At 38.1% G+C, this 18,189-nt stretch overlaps 2 protein-coding genes across 10 annotated transcripts; one reads left to right on the forward strand and one right to left on the reverse strand.

Moving 5' to 3' along the window:
• LOC107630092 (dolichol kinase EVAN) lies at nt 82-7,074 on the forward strand. 9 transcript variants are annotated; one of them, XM_021118568.1, is made up of 18 exons: nt 82-214; nt 326-491; nt 904-1,132; nt 1,687-2,453; nt 2,640-2,965; nt 3,070-3,182; nt 3,265-3,459; nt 3,602-3,706; nt 4,027-4,097; nt 4,180-4,260; nt 4,328-4,542; nt 4,671-4,860; nt 5,053-5,118; nt 5,620-5,708; nt 5,814-5,928; nt 6,078-6,129; nt 6,215-6,315; nt 6,490-7,074. In XM_021118568.1, the coding sequence occupies exons 1-18, from the start codon at nt 186-188 to the stop codon at nt 6,601-6,603; spliced, it is 3,024 nt and encodes a 1,007-aa protein (XP_020974227.1). In that variant the 5' UTR covers nt 82-185; the 3' UTR covers nt 6,604-7,074. The 9 variants fall into 9 exon arrangements, 6 of the variants coding, with proteins under 6 accessions (XP_020974227.1, XP_020974228.1, XP_016188615.2 ...); XM_021118569.1 differs by having other exon boundaries at nt 116-226; XR_002359088.1 differs by lacking the exon at nt 82-214 and having other exon boundaries at nt 237-491; nt 6,198-6,315.
• LOC107632787 lies at nt 13,148-13,645 on the reverse strand. Its single transcript, XM_016336442.1, has 2 exons — nt 13,348-13,645; nt 13,148-13,284 (listed from the first exon to the last, which is right to left on the reverse strand). Exons 1-2 carry the CDS (start codon nt 13,643-13,645, stop codon nt 13,148-13,150), a joined length of 435 nt encoding a protein of 144 aa, XP_016191928.1.

Below are 18,189 nucleotides of genomic sequence, written 5' to 3' on the forward strand. Positions count from 1 at the left end.
TAATTAAAAAACCAGAACTTATTTATCTTTTTTTTTCATATTTTTTTTTATGTAATACTGATTTTACCAGTTAACCAATAATTTACCAATTAAACAAATAAACCAATGGATTCGATCACCGGTTCGGTTATGTCTCTTCCGTTTCCTCTGCACTTTTCTGATCTTCCGATTCCACCAAATCGCCAATGTCTCACCAGGGCGAATCATCCGACTCGTGAGTCAACTCGTACTCACTTCTTTTTCTTTTATTAATGTTTTCGTTTCATGGTTATGTTTGCCCCAAAAATTCAAATAAAAATCGTTTTCTTTTTCTTTCTTTTCGCAGGAAATCGGGGAAGAAGGACTTCTCCACCGCGATTCTCGAACGCAAGAAGTTGCCGAACAGATTGGTCGTCGATGAAGCCGTCGACGATGATAATTCCGTCGTGGCCATGCACCCACAGACAATGGAAAAACTCCAACTTTTCAGCGGCGATACTATTCTCATCAAGGTAACTTCTTTGAACCTTTTCGGTGGTTTGCAATCTAGTTCCCAAACATGGGTTTCGTTTATTTTGTGAGGAAATTGTGGTCTGTTTTAAGGGTTTAGCTAAAACATACTAATGTTTTTGGGATCAAAAGGAGAAAAGAAAACTTGGTAGTGTCTTTGGACTTGGGTGATGACCTATTTTAATCTTCTTTGTGTGTTTGTCTTTAATCAATTTTCAAGTTCTCTGCTTGTGTATATTATGTTGAAACTTATTATTTTGAATTGAATTGAAGTTTAAAACTAACTTTTATTGTTTTTGGACTTGTTTGGTGAGCATTTTGGTGTTCTGTGCTGGGTTATTTGGTCATTGTGCTGTGTTATTATGTGATGTCTTCATGGGGCTTGTCGTTTGTGATGCTTGTTTTGTGGTGCAGGGAAAGAAACGGAAGGACACTATTTGCATTGCACTTGCTGATGACAATTGCGAGGAGCCCAAAATCAGGATGAACAAGGTTGTGAGATCCAATTTGAGGGTTCGTCTTGGTGATGTTGTGTCTGTGCATCAGTGCCATGATGTTAAGTATGGGAAACGAGTCCACATTCTGCCTATTGACGATACTGTCGAAGGTGTCACTGGAAATCTGTTTGATGCTTACTTGAAACGTGAGTTTCTAGCCTACTTTGCTCTCATGTTGCAGAGATTAGCATAGTTTCGGTTGTTATGACTTATGACTGCTTCAGTAGCAAATTCTGATTTGTTCTGGGACTTCCCTCCATAGGATAGATTACCTTTTGATTATGGTTTTATTTTTTTGAAGTGCTTTATTGCTGAACTTTAAAATTGGGTCCTTGCTTCATGAGTTGATGATATTCATAATAAGCCTTGGACTATATGATATTATGAAGCTTTTCTTTTCTCTTTTGTCCTGATTATAGTGAGTTGACTTGTTATCTTTCTTTGTTGGAACTCCTTTTGTTGTAGCTGGCTGGACCTTATGCTGTCTATTTTATGAATGCATATTTCTATTGACTACCTTTTGTAGATTGTGATATTTTACCACATTGATCTATTTGTAGAATCGCCTTTCCACCTGATTCTATGCATTTCAAGCTGGAATTTTACATATCTGGGGAATATTTTTTATTTTAGTTTTGTGGAAGTCTTATGTGATGGAAATGTATACTAACATACTAATTATTTGTTGTATAACTTGCAGCTTATTTCTTGGAGGCTTATCGCCCTGTCAGAAAAGGAGATTTATTCCTTGTCCAAGGAGGGATGAGAAGTGTAGAGTTCAAGGTCATTGAAACTGATCCTGGGGAGTATTGTGTGGTTGCTCCAGACACTGAAATTTTCTGTGAAGGTGAACCCGTGAAACGGGAGGATGAAGAAAGGCTGGATGAAGTTGGACACGATGATGTGGGTGGTGTTAGGAAGCAAATGGCACAGATCCGTGAGCTTGTAGAGCTTCCACTGAGACATCCTCAGCTTTTTAAGTCGATTGGTGTTAAGCCACCCAAGGGAATTTTGCTCTATGGACCCCCTGGCTCTGGTAAGACACTAATAGCAAGAGCTGTTGCTAATGAAACCGGAGCTTTCTTCTTTTGTATTAATGGTCCAGAGATTATGTCCAAATTGGCCGGAGAGAGTGAAAGCAATCTCAGGAAAGCATTTGAAGAAGCAGAAAAGAATGCTCCATCCATCATATTTATTGATGAGATTGATTCGATTGCACCCAAGCGGGAGAAGACAAATGGTGAAGTTGAAAGGAGGATTGTTTCACAACTTTTGACTCTTATGGACGGATTGAAGTCTCATGCACATGTTATTGTTATTGGTGCAACAAATCATCCAAATAGCATTGACCCAGCATTAAGAAGGTTTGGTAGATTTGATAGAGAAATTGACATTGGTGTTCCTGATGAAGTCGGTCGACTTGAAGTCCTTCGCATACATACCAAGAACATGAAGCTTTCTGATGAGGTAAATAGAGAGCATTTGTAACTTATATTGGTGTTTAAAGTTGTTTTCCATGTGGTTACATTTTTGTATGGATCTGAATTTTGCAATCTGTTAAGTGTTTGTATATTCACTTCTATCTTTTTTCCAGTTTAGTCGTCGACATCCTTAAATATTTTGTGGTCAACTATTCTGATTCTTTTACTGTAGGTTGATTTGGAGAGAATATCAAAAGATACTCATGGGTATGTTGGTGCCGACCTTGCTGCTCTTTGCACTGAAGCTGCTCATACTGAGAGAGTGGTTAAAGACAAAGTCTTGGTGTTCAATTTTACTGATGTGGGAAAACTTCCCTCTCCTGTTCTTAACGGCGAGAGAGCCGTTGTGCTATTCTTCATCGCTCATATACTCTTCTCTCTCCCTTTCTCTCTCTTACTCTCCCATGGTGTCCCACTTTCTTTCCTTGCCCTTGCAGCCTCCTTCATTGAGATCAGCTACGACGCTGCCGCTTCTTCCTCTTCCCTCTTCTGCACCAGGTATCTACCTGTTTCTATTCAATTTCTCTATTTCATCCAAATTCTAGCGATTCTCCGTTGTTTTTTTTTTCTCCTTCCACCAAATTCTCGTGAATTCATTTCAGACGCGGTGCTTCTTCCGGAATCCTCCTCGGCGCCGTGACTCTCCCTGCTCTTCTACTCTCCAAGTTGACGCAATTATCAAGAGGATTCTCATCGGCACAAGTTAATCTTCAAGGTTCTATACTTTCGCAATTTCAATTCTGTTGATTTTACAATTAACGTATGGTGAATTTTTATGTATTTTTGCATGTATGTAGAGATTCACTATATGACATTGCAATACTGGGCAACATCTGCCACCAGCTTCGTGGTGCTCGTGTTCCTCAGTTTTGTTCTGTCGCACCGCACTCCTCTTTCGCGTAAGGATTGGGGTTTAGGGTTTGGCTTGTGCTTCTTGTTTTTGCAAGCTTCGCTGTGCTTTCTGGCACTTGCTTCCACCTCCTCCCAAAGTGGTGAGTTGTGTATGCCCCCTTCTTTTTTTAATATTTCATGAGCAACTGCTCATACTTAGGCTTCGTCATTGTTGTATAAAGAAGAGAAACATTGTGATTTTTTCTGTTTCAATTCAGTTATGGAAAATCGTCTTCTATGCAGGCTTGCAACTTGCATGCAAGCTGTCATGGGTCCTTGGTCATGGATTGGCAGCAGTGATGCTAATTCAGCATTTTCTTGGAACTTTTCCATCTTGTGCTTCCATTGGTATGTGTTGCAAAGTGAAATTTATGCTGGTGGTTTAGCCATCTGCTCTTCTAGCTGCATGGGATTTTCATTTTACTGTTAAAGTGGTCACTTTACTTTGAACATGAGTGCATCGTCTGTTTTACGAACTCCGATACATCTAGACCTTTTATAGCTATTGAAATCAAACACCATTGAATCATATAGGATCATTGCATGTTTGACTTTTTCGTTTGGTCAATAACAGTTCATTTCACAGCCTTATCTGAAATCTGGAAATTTTTCATTTATTTACTTTTTGGACTGGTTGTTTATCATTAAAGTTTCCCCTTTTTTTCCAGGGGAAGCACTTTTGGTGACAGCTGGTATTGTTCTCTATTTTGGTGACATGCTGTTGCTTACTGTTATGAGGGTTAGTGTTTCTTTACGCATTTATCTCATTTCTAGTAATATAAGATGGATATGGATTTAGTTGGTGATTACGTTTTGAACAGCTATGTGGACTACTGATGTCATCAGATTTGGTCACTGCAGAGTATGAAACTAGTCGAAGTGAGATAGGCATCATAATTCAGGTATGAGCTAACTCGTGTAACTGGTTAATGTAAGCTGGATCAGTAAGTTAGTTTTCTGTTCTGACAGGGAGTGCTGCTTGGCCTTCTGCTATATCCAATACCTTTCAAATATATTCTTCGTGTATGGGAATGGTCCACAAATACAGCTTCTGCTGAGTCAAGAAGATACAGTGAGATTAGAAGATCGGTTATTTTTTTTTCTCTCTTTGTATTGGTCATGGTTGGGATTGTACCATTATGGATGCAGTTTGTGCATGAATTTCATCTGCATCCTATTCTCTGGTATGATATCGTATTCAATATGATTTCTTTTGTTAGTTGCCATTGTATATATCACTGCATCATTATATCATTACTATTCCCTGTTTTGTATGATTAATAAACTCTCTCTTTTGAACATTTATTTGCAGGGTCCTATCCTTTGTTTTATCAGATCCATTCAAAAGACTATCACTGTGTATCTATTGGGTTTGTGTAATATGTCTCTCTGTGTTATATGTCTATGACATCTCTAAGAACAGTAGAGTTGAGAGAATTCTTCTGCGGAAATACTACCATCTATTGGCTGTCTTGATGTTTGTACCTGCTCTTATCTTACAGGTGATTTGGGACATAATTTATTATTTACAAAAGTCCACTGCATTATTTCCTACTTTGAGTGAAGGAGTGGCAATGCCAAATTTATTCTAATAATATATTCTTCTTACACCCACACTGTGTGACCATTACTAGGTTAGGCAGTAATATATATTCCAACAAAATATAAATTTCTCACTGTTTCATTGCTTTCAGCCAGAGTTTCTTGATCTGGGTTTTGGTGCAGCTCTGGCAGTTTTCTTGACGTTAGAAATTATTCGAGTAAGCATCCCTTGTTGCATACTTAGCACTTGTTACTTTATACTTTGAATTGGCATGTTTCTTTGATCATAGTTTCTTATAAAGTGTCCACAGAAATCTGGTTCTAAACCCAAAGTAGCATAGATTTGCACTAATGTGATGAAATTGAAATCAACCAACCATTTTGGGTGTATCTGTATGTGGCTGAGGGTTGAGTTGGGCAGGCTGTAGGTCCTGTGAGGAATATGTGCAATAATCCATTATCCATGTATTGTTATCGATCAACCTGGAAAGAATGTAAGGGGAAATTTGGATATTTGTTCATGTTGAATTTTGGAATTTTGAAACGCTTTGATATTCACAAGTTTTTTCTTTTTGCTCTTTCATTTAACTGAAGTGTTACATTGAAAATCACCACCAACAAATATGATCTAGTTTTCTAAAGCAATTCAAAGCAGGCTGATTGGTTTTACAACTTTTGTTTCTCGTTAATTGCTCTGACATTGATATTGTTTGACCCAGATATGGAGAATCTGGCCTTTGGGACAACCAATTCATCAGTTTATGAATGCATTCACTGATCACCGGGATTCTGATTTTCTAATTCTCAGGTACTTCACACTTTCTTTCTTGTTTAAATCAAATTTAAGAGCATATATTTATGATGAACATTAGTTCCATCTCGTTCCCTTTCATGATGAACTTTCTTTTCTCAGCCACTTCTCACTTTTACTTGGATGTGCACTTCCTATTTGGTTGTCTTCCGGTTACAATGATCGACCCCTTGCTCCTTTTGCGGGAATATTGAGTCTAGGAATTGGAGATACAATGGTAATATTTTCGTTTCTGAAATATATGATATTTGGCCTACATGGTTATTGATTGTGTTTTATGAAGGATAAATAAATTGTGCTTTATCATCATCATCATCATCTTCATCTTCATCTTCATCTTCATCTTCTTCTTCTTCCATAATACAGGCATCATTAATTGGGCACAAGTATGGTGTTCTAAGGTGGAGTAAAACTGGCAGTAAGTATTCTTTTTTCTCAATGATCTTTAACTTCTGTTTGCGTTATATGATTTGATATGAATAGCAGCTTTTTCTACTTGTCAGAGAAAACAATTGAAGGTACTGCAGCTGGTATAACGTCTGTTCTAGCTTCTTGCTGGTTACTCCTTCTATTGTTAGCTTCAAGTGGACACATTTTCACCCAGGTACTATTCTCTCTCTTCCTCTCTCTGATCGCTTTCCATTGAGATAAAAACAAGAATTTTTCATTTACTTTTGAGAAAATAAACGAGGAAAGCTAATCGGAGAGGCCTGCAATTATATATATTCTCTGGATTTCTGGCTTTCCCTTTGACGATTTGTTACTGACCATTTTGCAGAATTGGTTCTCGCTGCTTCTATCTGTGACTGTTAGTGGTTTGTTGGAGGCATACACAGCACAACTTGACAATGCATTCATACCACTATTTTTCTATAGCCTTCTATGCTTGTAGATGCTGCAGCTTCTTCCTTACAAAAAATACAAGTTTATATTGGATGAGCGTATTCAGCAGAAGTCTTGATGATTTTTCAGCATATGCTTGCTTTGGCATATTCTTTTTGTAGATAACTGTTAACCAAATGCTGACAGCAGTGAGCCAGTGACAATAATTATTTGAGAGTTAGGGATGGTATACATAGCCAACATAGGATTGTTGTATGTCTTCACAGAAATGATAGTCATAGGAATAGTGTTTAGCATGCTATTTATAGGAGTCACAATTTTTCATTTTTGATAGCCACGATGAAGAGAGTGGAAAACAGTTGAATATCAAATGAGCTTTCATTTTTTCATTCTTTCAATTTTCTCACGGGCATTGCACAGGTTAGGCGAGAGGGAGAGGGAGAGGGAGAGGGAGAGGGAGAGGGAGAGAAATGTGTGTACTTGTTGAGAATTTGGGTAATAAAACTGAAAATTGCTATCACATATCCTCATGTTTTCTGATCCCTAACGTTATTTATAATATGATTCTTTTTATTTATTTATTTTATATCTCCTTCAAGTGTAATATTAATATATTTCATTTTGAAGCGTATGCAAATACAATTTTTCCTTTTTAGGTGATGAGGCACATATAATTTTAGTAGCACAAATTGCAATTATGTTACCTTCAGCATTTCTAAAAATAGTAATACATGAATGAGGTATAAGATAGCATATTAGCATTGTATAAATAGTAAATATCTTTCGCATTCTGCCGCACGTAACTAAGTGAATTCCATTCAATGAAACATTATTCAATTTAAGTCATTCTTGTATGGGCGGGGTTCTATCAAATTTGGACTATTTCATTGTTTCATAAGATGCATTATATTTCGAATTCTGATTAAGCAATCACATACGTATATAGATATTGATCATCACTACTCACTTTTCAAATTCCATAGAATGTAAATGTCCAATAACAAGGCTTTATCTAATTTACATTTAAAGGAAAATACAAACTGCAAATAAATATATGGATTTTGTCTAAAATTCAATGTACTTGATGCAAAAATGCAAAAACTATAGTAAATTAGCATCATTAGTTTTGAGGAGATTTTACCAGTTCAAAGCTTGCATAAACTGAAATAACAAGACCATGTTGGCTTGGCTCTTGCCCTAAATTAACGGGGGCAACAACCTACATGATAAGAATTTAGTGGAGTTGGAGACTTGGAGTGTTGGCTACTATTTGCCTAATGATACACGTGCCTAGTATTTCCATACGTACGTAATGTATATATCATTCATAAATGTGCCACTTATCAAGGTAAAAATAGTGGTTCATAAATGCCGTTTTAAACATGAAATTCAATTTTAACCCGGTAAAATAACGATTTCAAACATCGTTTTAACCAACTAAAAAATGCCGTTTTATATGGAAATAACGACGGTTTGAACTGTCGTTTGAACCAAGAAAAAAATATTATTTTATCTAAAAATAACAGTAGTTTGAATTTCCGTTTTAACATGTTAAAAACTGCAATTTTAACAATGGAAATTGTGACGGTTTTTTAAAAACTGCCGTAATAATCAAATAACGCTTAGAATTACGGCGGTTTTCTTTAGTCACCATTTAAAGTAATAATGATAGTTCAAACTGCCGTAATAACCCCAAAAAATTGCCGTAATTATCAAAATTTTTTTATAGTGAGATATTTATCATATGCATTGTATGAATTGCTTGGGTGTGCTTGAATTGTTATGTTATTTGGGTGAATTTCTTGTTATTTGTTTTATGCAGGAATTGCTGTATTTTTGTTTGAATGATTTGCTTGTGTGTTACCTTATGATTATATTTAAAGACGATGCAGACTGAAACCTTGTTTCAAGAAACATAATAATTTGAAAAAAATATTTAATCGGGTAGAGTAAATTCAACGAACTTAGGGAATTAATAAAAACAAATATTCTTGAGACACAATTTGATTATTTGCATTCTATTATTTACTTTTACAACATTCATATTCTTTATCGAGAATGAGTGGCTTTGTTCTCACACCAAATTTCCAAACTCTTTCAAAGATACAAGCATGAAGGCTCGTTGTGAAGCTACAGATAAATAGAAGAGTCTATTTGTGAGTAAAGTTATTTTGTAGAGTTTATTTTCCTTCGATTTTATTATTTAGAGTATTGATATTTTTTTTATATAAAAAAAGCAGGTACTGTTATTGAATTTGTATTAACTAACTATACTGTATTAATAATAATTATGTGAATTTAAATTTATTTGAATATAATTTTATCAGATGAATATTTTTTATTGATTTTGGCTAATGATTTTACACAAATGAAATTGAAACAAAAAAGTATTGCCTTTTTCTTAAAATTGTAAACAAAGTTAATATCATAAAGGCTCATATATTAAATAGTTAATACTAGGAACGTTTTACGTGATGGGTCCGGTTGGGTTCACGGGCCCGGTCGATCGATTCGGTCTGTCCGATCCAATTTTGAGTCAATTTTTTTGAAATTAGTGTCAAAATTCTTGTTTTAAAGAGCTCTATCCTATTTTAATATAAGATTTTTATTTCTATTTTTTCTTATTAAAATTTAATTTATTGACTAATTACTTACTAATTTAGCAGGGTTTACATCCTACCCACCTAATTAAGAATTTTGTCCTCAAAATTCAGATTCAATTACCTGAAAAGAAGTGTGGGTAGTCCTTCCACATATCTGACTCAAGCTTCCAAGTATGCTCTTCAATACCAGCCCGACTCCAAGCTACCTTCACCAATGATACTTCTTTCCTGCGTAAACGCTTGATACTGGTGTCATCAATCCTAATTGGGGCTATTGGGAGCGTCAGATCTTCCCTTACTTGAGCCGATTCTGGTTCCAGGACACGACTTGGATCAGGAGTATATTTACGAAGCTGCAACACGTGAAACACGTCGTGTAGGTTCGAAAGATGCGGTGGTAAAGCGATCCTATAAGCCACTGGTCCAATTCTCTTCAGGATCTCAAACGGTCCAATGTAACGGGAATTCAGTTTCTTAGTCTTAATGGCTCTTCCCACTCCGGTGGTTGGAGTAACTTTCAGAAAGACATGTTCTCCTTCCTCAAATTCTAAAGGCTTTCGCCTTTGATCAGCATAGCTCTTCTGATGACTTTGAGCTATAAGCATTCGGTTACGAATCTTCTTTATCTGTTCCGTGGTCTCAGCTATCATCTCAGGCCCTAGCAAGCTTCTTTCTCCCGCTTCATACCAGCATAGCGGAGATTGACATTTCCTACCATACAGAGCCTCATACGGAGCCATTTTGATACTCGCATGGTAGCTGTTGTTATAAGCAAACTCCACTAGGGTCATATACCGATTCCAGCTCGCCGACTGGTCCAAAACATAAGCTCTAAGCATATCCTCCAAAGTCTGAATTGTTCTTTCTGTCTGACCATATGTTTGAGGGTGATATGCAGTGCTTAGACTCAATTGAGTGCCAAATGCTCGCTGAAAGGCTCCCCAGAACCTTGATGTGAATCGAGGATCCCTGTCAGATATAATGGTGGAAGGCATGCCGTGCAACCTTACAACCTGTTTAATATACATCCGAGCTAACTCCTCCATCGTGCAAATTATCCGAATGGGAAGGAAGTGAGCCGACTTGGTCAGTCGATCCACAATCACCCAGATAGCATCATAACCAGTCCGAGTTCTAGGTAAGCCCAACACGAAGTCCATTGCAATACTCTCTCACTTTCATTGTGGAATATCCAAAGGCTGAAGGGTTCCTGATGGTCTCTGGTACTCAATCTTAACTTTCTGGCAAGTTAAACACTTGGAAACGTGCAACGCCACATCATTTTTCATTCCTGGCCACCAGAACATCGTCTTCATATCTTGATACATCTTGGTACTTCCCGGATGGATTGAGAATCCGCTCTTATGATCTTCCTTCAAGATGCTTTGTCTCAAATCTCCAACATCTGGCACAATAATCCAGTCCTAGAACCTCCATAAACAATCCTTGTCTTCTGACACTCTGCACCATTTGCCTTGTTCAATCGCCGGCAAAACCTTATACAATTCTTTGTCATTCTGTTAACCTTTAGGAGTTCAGCTTTGAAATCACTAGAAATCTGTAGTTGACTTAAGCACAGAGTCTCAAACTCTTCTCTAACCCTCAGTTTCAAACCTTGGAATGCTCTTAATAACTCTTCCTCTCGTAGCATCATCCAAGCAGCACATAGAGACTTCTGGCTCAAGGCATCCGCCACAATATTCGCCTTCCCAGGATGGTAGTTCAACTCGAAGTCATAGTCTTTCAGAAGCTCCATCCACCGCCTCTGACGCATATTCAACTCTTTCTGCTCAAAGAGGTACTTCAAACTCTTGTGATATGAGAAAACTTAAAATTTAACACTGTAGAGATAACGTCTCCAGATCTTTAGAGCAAACACAACAACAGCAAGTTCTAAGTCGTGAGTCGGATAGTTCATTTCATGTGGCCTTAACTGCCGTGAGGCGTATGCCACAACCTTACGGTGCTGCATCAGCATGTACCCCAGACCCTTCAGTGATGCATCGCAATACACTTCAAATGGTTCACTCGGCTCAGGCAACACCAACACGGGTGCAGTAGTCAATCTCTGCTTCAATGCTAGAAAACTCTCCTCATACTCAAGAGTCCAAACAAAAGGTACATCCTTCCTAGTCAGCTTGGTTAAAGGTAAGGCGAGCTGTGAAAACCCCTTAATGAATCTCCGATAATAACCTACCAAACCTAGGAAACTTCTGATCTCTATCACTGAAGTTGGTCGCTCCCAATTCATCACTGCTTCTACCTTAGCAGGATCTACTGCTATCCCTGCTTGCTCATCACATGGCCAAGAAACTTCACCTCATTCTTCCAGAATTCGCACTTAGATAGCTTAGCATACAACTTCCTATCTTTTAAGATTTGCAGCACAGTCCGTAAGTGATCCGCATACTCATCTTCTGTCTTGGAGTAAATAAGAATGTCATCGATGAATACGACAACAAACTTATCCAGATACGGATGGAAAATTCTATTCATGTAATCCATGAATATTGCCGGAGTATTAGTCAATCCGAAAGACATTACTGTGTACTCATAATGACCATAACACGTCCTGAAAGCAGTTTTGGGAATATCCTCATCTCTAACCCTTATCTGGTGGCATTCGGATTGCAAATCAATCTTAGAAAACACACCGGCTCCTTGTAACTGGTCCATTAGGTCGTCAATTCTTAGCAACGGATATTTATTCTTTACAGTAACCTTATTCAGCTGCCGATAATCGACACACAGGCGCATACTCCCGTCTTTCTTCTTTACCAGTAACACTGGCGCTCCCCACGGAGAAACACTCGGTCGAATAAAGTGTTTTCCCAATAAATCTTCTAGCTGTGTCTTAAGCTCGACCATTTCCAATGGTGACATCCTATAAGGAGCACTCGAGATCGGACCGGCTCCTAGCACCAACTCAATAGCAAACTCAACCTCTCGTTTATGTGGGAATTTATCAATATCATTTGGAAATACCTCAGGAAACTCACAAACAACCGGAATCTGCTCCAAGGTTTGATAATCACCCAAAACACCTGCCGTTAGCAGCATAATACCCTGGCATTCAATCCCAGAACAATTCACTATCATAGAATTCAAATAATAGCTATTCGCCACAACCGGCCCGTCCGTATCCTCCGGCATAAAGCACACTAATTTCTGATAACAGTCAAACAGAACATGGTTCTTAGATAACCAGTCCAACCCCAAAATGAGATCAAGACCAGTCATTGGCAGGCAAATCAGATCATGCACGAATTCACGTTGTTATACTCGAAACGAAACTTGTGGACATCCTAACCTAGTCACCATCACTTCGTGGGTAGCATTATACACCTTTAAATCATACCCCAGGACCACTATTTTCAACCCTAACTCATTAGCCTTCTCAAATGCAATGAATGAATGTGTAGCTCTCGAATCGAATAAGGCAATTAATATTCTACCAGCTATTTCATAGTTACCTCTGATCAAGGTCTTTGATCCCTCAGCGCCTACTGCAGAAGTAGTATACACTCTCCTTAGCTGCTGCACTCTACCAGTCTCATACTTCTTCTTCTTTAGGCAATTATTGGCCAATTGCCCGTGCTGTCTACTGAAATAGCATACTCCGGTTCTAAACCTGTATGGAACTCCTGGATGATACTTCCCATATCTCTGACAGCTCAAATCCTGCTGTGACTGCTTTTCAAACCTTCTTCCTTGATTAGCATTAGCATTCGGCCTTCTGAAGTTGCCCTGCTCCTGATTGTGTTGAGGGACAAGGTCGCTACGCTTGAATTGTCTGCCCCTTGGTGCAAAGTTTCTTCCTAAAGTCCTCTGGAAAGGCACCCTCAAACTTCCCTTCTCTGCTGCAGCCTTTCTCACACACTCTTCAGCCACCCTACTCTAGTTCATGAGTTCATAAAATACCCTAATCTCCATAGGTGCAACGAAGCTCAGAATATCGCTTCGAAGGCCTCCATCATACTTGATGCATTTCTATTCAGCAAAATCCTTAGGAGCTCCTTGACATATCTGGGAAAAGCGACACAATTCCTCAAATATGCTAGTATACTCAGTATCAGTCATCTGACCTTGTTTCAGCTGAAGTAGTTCAAGTTCCTTAGCATTTCTAACTGAAATGGGAAAGTATTTCTTGTAGAACTCTGTTCGGAACAATTTTCAAGAAATCATGATACCATCTGGCTGCAGGATTCGCCGTGTTCCCTGCCACCAGTGCTGGGCCTCGCCTTGTAGTTGATAAGTTCCAAACTCAATCCACTGCTCTTCAGGAATCTGTTGAGCCTGTAGTGCTCGCTTTATAGCCTGAATCCAGTTGTCCGCATCGGTGGGGTTTGAGGTTCCTCTGAAGGTCGGAGGATGAACCTTCGGGAAAGAAAAAAGCGTCATAAGGCCCTCATCGCCATTATTGCCATTATTCCCATTGTTCATTTGGTTTCCCAGAGCTTCGGCTGTTGCCTGCATAGCCGCATCCATGTTTTCCAGGCAGCCATAAATTCTACAGAGTTAGGATTATTCCCTGTCGCTTCACGAATATCATTTCCTATTCTGCCTCTACCTTGCCCGCAACCGCGTCCGCGAGTTGACATCTGGTCCCTATATACATCAAACAAGTGATATCAAGTTGATCAATCTCAATATCGCAAGTCTAGTGCTTTAAGTTCCAAATGCATGCTCACGAATGTTTATGCCATATATATCAGTTAGATATCCTAATAGCACATAGACACATACACAGAGAATGCACAGAAGCATAGTCAGTCCATTCCTCAGACTCTATAGGAACGAACTGCTCTGATACCATAATGTAACACCTTACCACACAAAGCTTTACTCTTAAGCCGTAAACCAGAGGTGATGTGGTATTACGACCTCTAAAATAAAATATATACATAATAGTATTGGAAAGAGAGTAATATACGAGGAGTCTTGGAAAACAGGTAAAATAAAATCGCAAAATAAAAAGCGCAACGCTCAGAAAACGAGATTACTTGCGTGCTAAGAAACATGAAGATCATAGGTATAATAACTAAACAAAAGAGAGAATAGATAGTCAAGGATACATAATAACTAGCTCCTAACTCAGCCTGCGAAGCCAAAGCTGGCCGGAGAATATTTACATACATATATACGTACCCCAAATTACCCAAAATAGAAAGATAAAACCTTAACTCAGACCTTTTTTTCTTAATAAACTTTTTAAAATGAATTGGCATTAAGTATATAACAATTGTCAATATATATATATATATATATAAACTAAATAACAAGAAAACCCAGAAACCACTCCGCTTCAACAGTCCAGACGCCTAGCAAGGTGCCTCTCAACCTGCATCTGAAAATAACAACATAGTATGGGTTGAGAACCGGAGGTTCTCAGCATGCTAAAGGTGCCACGCATATAATATATAAGGTCTTGGGAATGCCAAAGGCAATCCTAGAACGCCACACTCAGATTATAAAACTTAAGTTACTAAACAGAAACCACAAAGGGGTAGGTGTTCTAAGGAATTCCAAACTCAACTTAAACCTAACTTCAACACTAAACCTGTCCACCTTTCCTCCGCTCCTCCATCACCAATGATTTAGCAAAGACAAACAAACAGACAAGTTCAAGCACAAGTAGAAGGCAAGTAGTGCAAGTAGAAAATATAACAATTAGAAGAATATATTCAGTTAGGCATTTCCAAATAATGCATAGCAAACAAACAAACATAATGCACATGATGTATGCTTGTCCTATGGCTGATGAGGCTCATTTGTCGGTTATCAAGCCAACCCGACATGTCCGAAACCCTTGGATTGTCCTTCGTCGCGCATCCCCATGAGTCTACGCATAGCTTTTCTCATTTCATTCATACATTCATATATAATTTACTCAATTGGGGATATTCATTCTCGAGAATTTATATGTGCCCGGTCACCCTTACGACGTAGGGTCAACAGAGTATCGAATTTCAACCTGGAACACGTGGTGGCAAGCTACGATTCTATACCCAGGGAACTCGTATCTTAGATAATATTAAATTCATAGCCACATAAGTACTTATAATCATTCATATTCATTTCATAATTATTCATCATAGCCATGTCATCATAACTTCTTTCAGCCTTCACATCATTCTCTTATAATTCATCATGTTTACCCATTTTCTTCATCCCCAAGTTATCTCAATTTCCTAGCTTCAACTAACTATTAGGCTTAATGTTATACTTTATAACTAAAAGAATGAGAATAGAGGTTTAAAAGTCTAAAACTTGATTCAAAAACACAAAATCCAGTTTTGCAAAAAACGGAGGCCACGCGTACGTGTGGGCATGCGGAAACCCTTGCTTGCATGCGCAAGCCCCTGCTCGCGTACGCGAGAATTCCAACCCGAAAGGGTTAGTCGCGTTGCAAGCGACTGGTCGCGTATGCAAATGTCGGGTCACGCGTACGCGTGGGCCACGCGTATGTGTGAACGTACGTTTTTCCAAAAATTTGCGTAAGTCTGAAAGCTGCAGAATCCCAACCTTTTAAATCCCAACTTCCGACGCGCATAACTTTTCTGTTTTAAATAATTTTACCTCCGTTCTTTGAACGGTGTAAACTTCACGAACCCAATTTTCATATAAAATTAGTTTGAAACAATTTGGGATTAGGAAGCCGAGTTATGCCTCACCGAAGTTCGGCCGAAAACCAAAATTACACAAAACTTCAAAACCTCATTTTCATTAAAAATCACATCCAATTCATGACCAAACCTACAACCATCAACATAATGTGTTCTTCCTCAATACCACAACAACCACCATAATAAACCATACCTCAAATCAATAATAACATACATACACTTCCCCAATGCATTAACCAAAATTATAACTCACCAATTCTAGGCTCATGTGCTCATGTACTCAAGCTATTAGTTATCAATTCATCAAATCACCAACTAGTCAACAAGCACCAAACCAAAACATACTTCTTATCAAGGACACTAAGCAATAAATTTACACATACGTTCCAACCTATCCTATGGTCACCTAGCCTAAGTTTTCACAGAACATTACATATTAAATACGCGAAACCTAAACCATACCTTTGCCGATTTCCACATATTAAGCAAGGCAACCCACTAGGCAAAAAAGTGCAAGGTTTCAATCACCAAAATTCAACTCTAACACCCACCAAGCTCTCAAAACAAGCTTTCAATGATTCCAAGGTCTCAATATCATGCATTCATACACCTAACACATATATATACATACATATACCCAACAACTCAATATCCAACATAATCAAAACAAGAAATAGCTAGGTTTAGAATTCTTACCGTGCCCACGGACTAAACAAACTAAATCCGTCAAGCTCCACAAGCTAAATTGAACCTAGAGTACCAAATTAAACAAAATTTCAACATGGGTTCTTACCAATTTTTGAAATTTAAGGGGTAGAGAAACTGGGATAAAATTAAAGCTTACCTATGAAATTGATCTGATAGAATCGTAGAGCTCGACGCGCTGGACGCATAGCCGCAAACGGTGTGGCAATTGGAGCTCGAATGAAGAAGTTATGGTGAATTGATGTTATGGTGAGGGTTTGGAAGCTCCCTCTTCCCTTGGCTATTCAGCGTTCTTCTTTGCTGAATGGGGAAAGAGATGAGCTTCAACTCATTTAAGTAATGGGTCCGGTTGGGCCCACGGTCTCGGTTTGGACCCGGTTCAATCGGTTCAGTCTGTCCGGCCCAATCTTGGGTCAAATGCTTCAAAATTAGTGTCAAAATTCTCGTTTTAAAGAGCTCTATCCTATTTTAATATAAGATTTTTATTTCTAATTTTTTTATTAAAATTTAATTTATTGACTAAGTACTTACTAATTTAGTGGAGTTTACATTGTCCCAACTCCTTACTGTCGTCACTGCTCCCGTCAAAAGTGTATGAGACTACCTCGCCAAGGCCCGAGTATGGCTGTGGCTCTAGCTGTAACTTCGAAATGGGTGGTATGGACTCTCTAGTCGCAACTCATTAAGAGAAACCTCTTGTAGTGAATCCAGTTTATAGAAAGGAGTAAGAAGTGGAAAGTAGAGTGGTTTGTCACGTAGAGATGCATATAAACACGAGTCTTATCATAGATGAGCATGCTCCTGTAGCCTGGGTTGTCCCAAGAGAACGGCACCAACAACTCAATGTACATCACTATTGACACCATCTGTAGGAACAGTAAAAGAAAAGGGTGAGAACCTACAATTTCTAGCAGGATAATAACGACAGGGATAAAAGGTCAACTCGTATAGCAGGCTAGGGTTTATCTCTACGTCGAGACAATAACGCACATACTAGTTTGACCTTAGGTCCATAGTTTTTATCTTTTTATGTCTAATGCTACAGTCTATCATAACAAGCAAATAGTAATAACAAGCAAGCATAAACAACTCACATAGCACAATCTCATATAATATATGACAATCAATATGATGATGTATGTCTTAAGCAGGCTATAAGCTCACGTGTTGATTAAATACGCGAAACTTGACATTACCTAGGATAAATTCCAGGTATAGCTTTCCATTACATCTGTTAGGCACATGTGTTGATTTGGATGAAACTATAAAAGTGGCCTGACAACCAGAAATCGTTGCAATGCTTGATGCTATAATATGCATATAATTGAAAAATAGTGTTCATTTAAATATCAGTGGACATCCCTACATTATATCAAAGAATTGCACAAACATGACAAAATGCTTGATCTTATACCATTAGTACCCATCTTCACCTTAATATTTTTGAAAAATACCTAATTAACCCTTTCTATTAGTGAATTACCATTTTACTCTCAATATTTTCAAACATGACCTTTATGTTCCTAAAGCTCCAAAATTATCTTATTACCTCTAAACTTAATTATCCAAATGACCATTTTACCTTTATAATTATACTCTTATCTCTAATTTTTATCTTAATGACCATGCTATCCTTGATCTTTATTGTAATTATTATTTTGTCCTTTAATCTTTATTATAATTACTGTTTTCTCTCTTAAG

The sequence above is a fragment of the Arachis ipaensis genome, chromosome B03 (assembly GCF_000816755.2).
Source record: "Arachis ipaensis cultivar K30076 chromosome B03, Araip1.1, whole genome shotgun sequence".
NCBI lineage: Eukaryota > Viridiplantae > Streptophyta > Magnoliopsida > Fabales > Fabaceae > Arachis > Arachis ipaensis.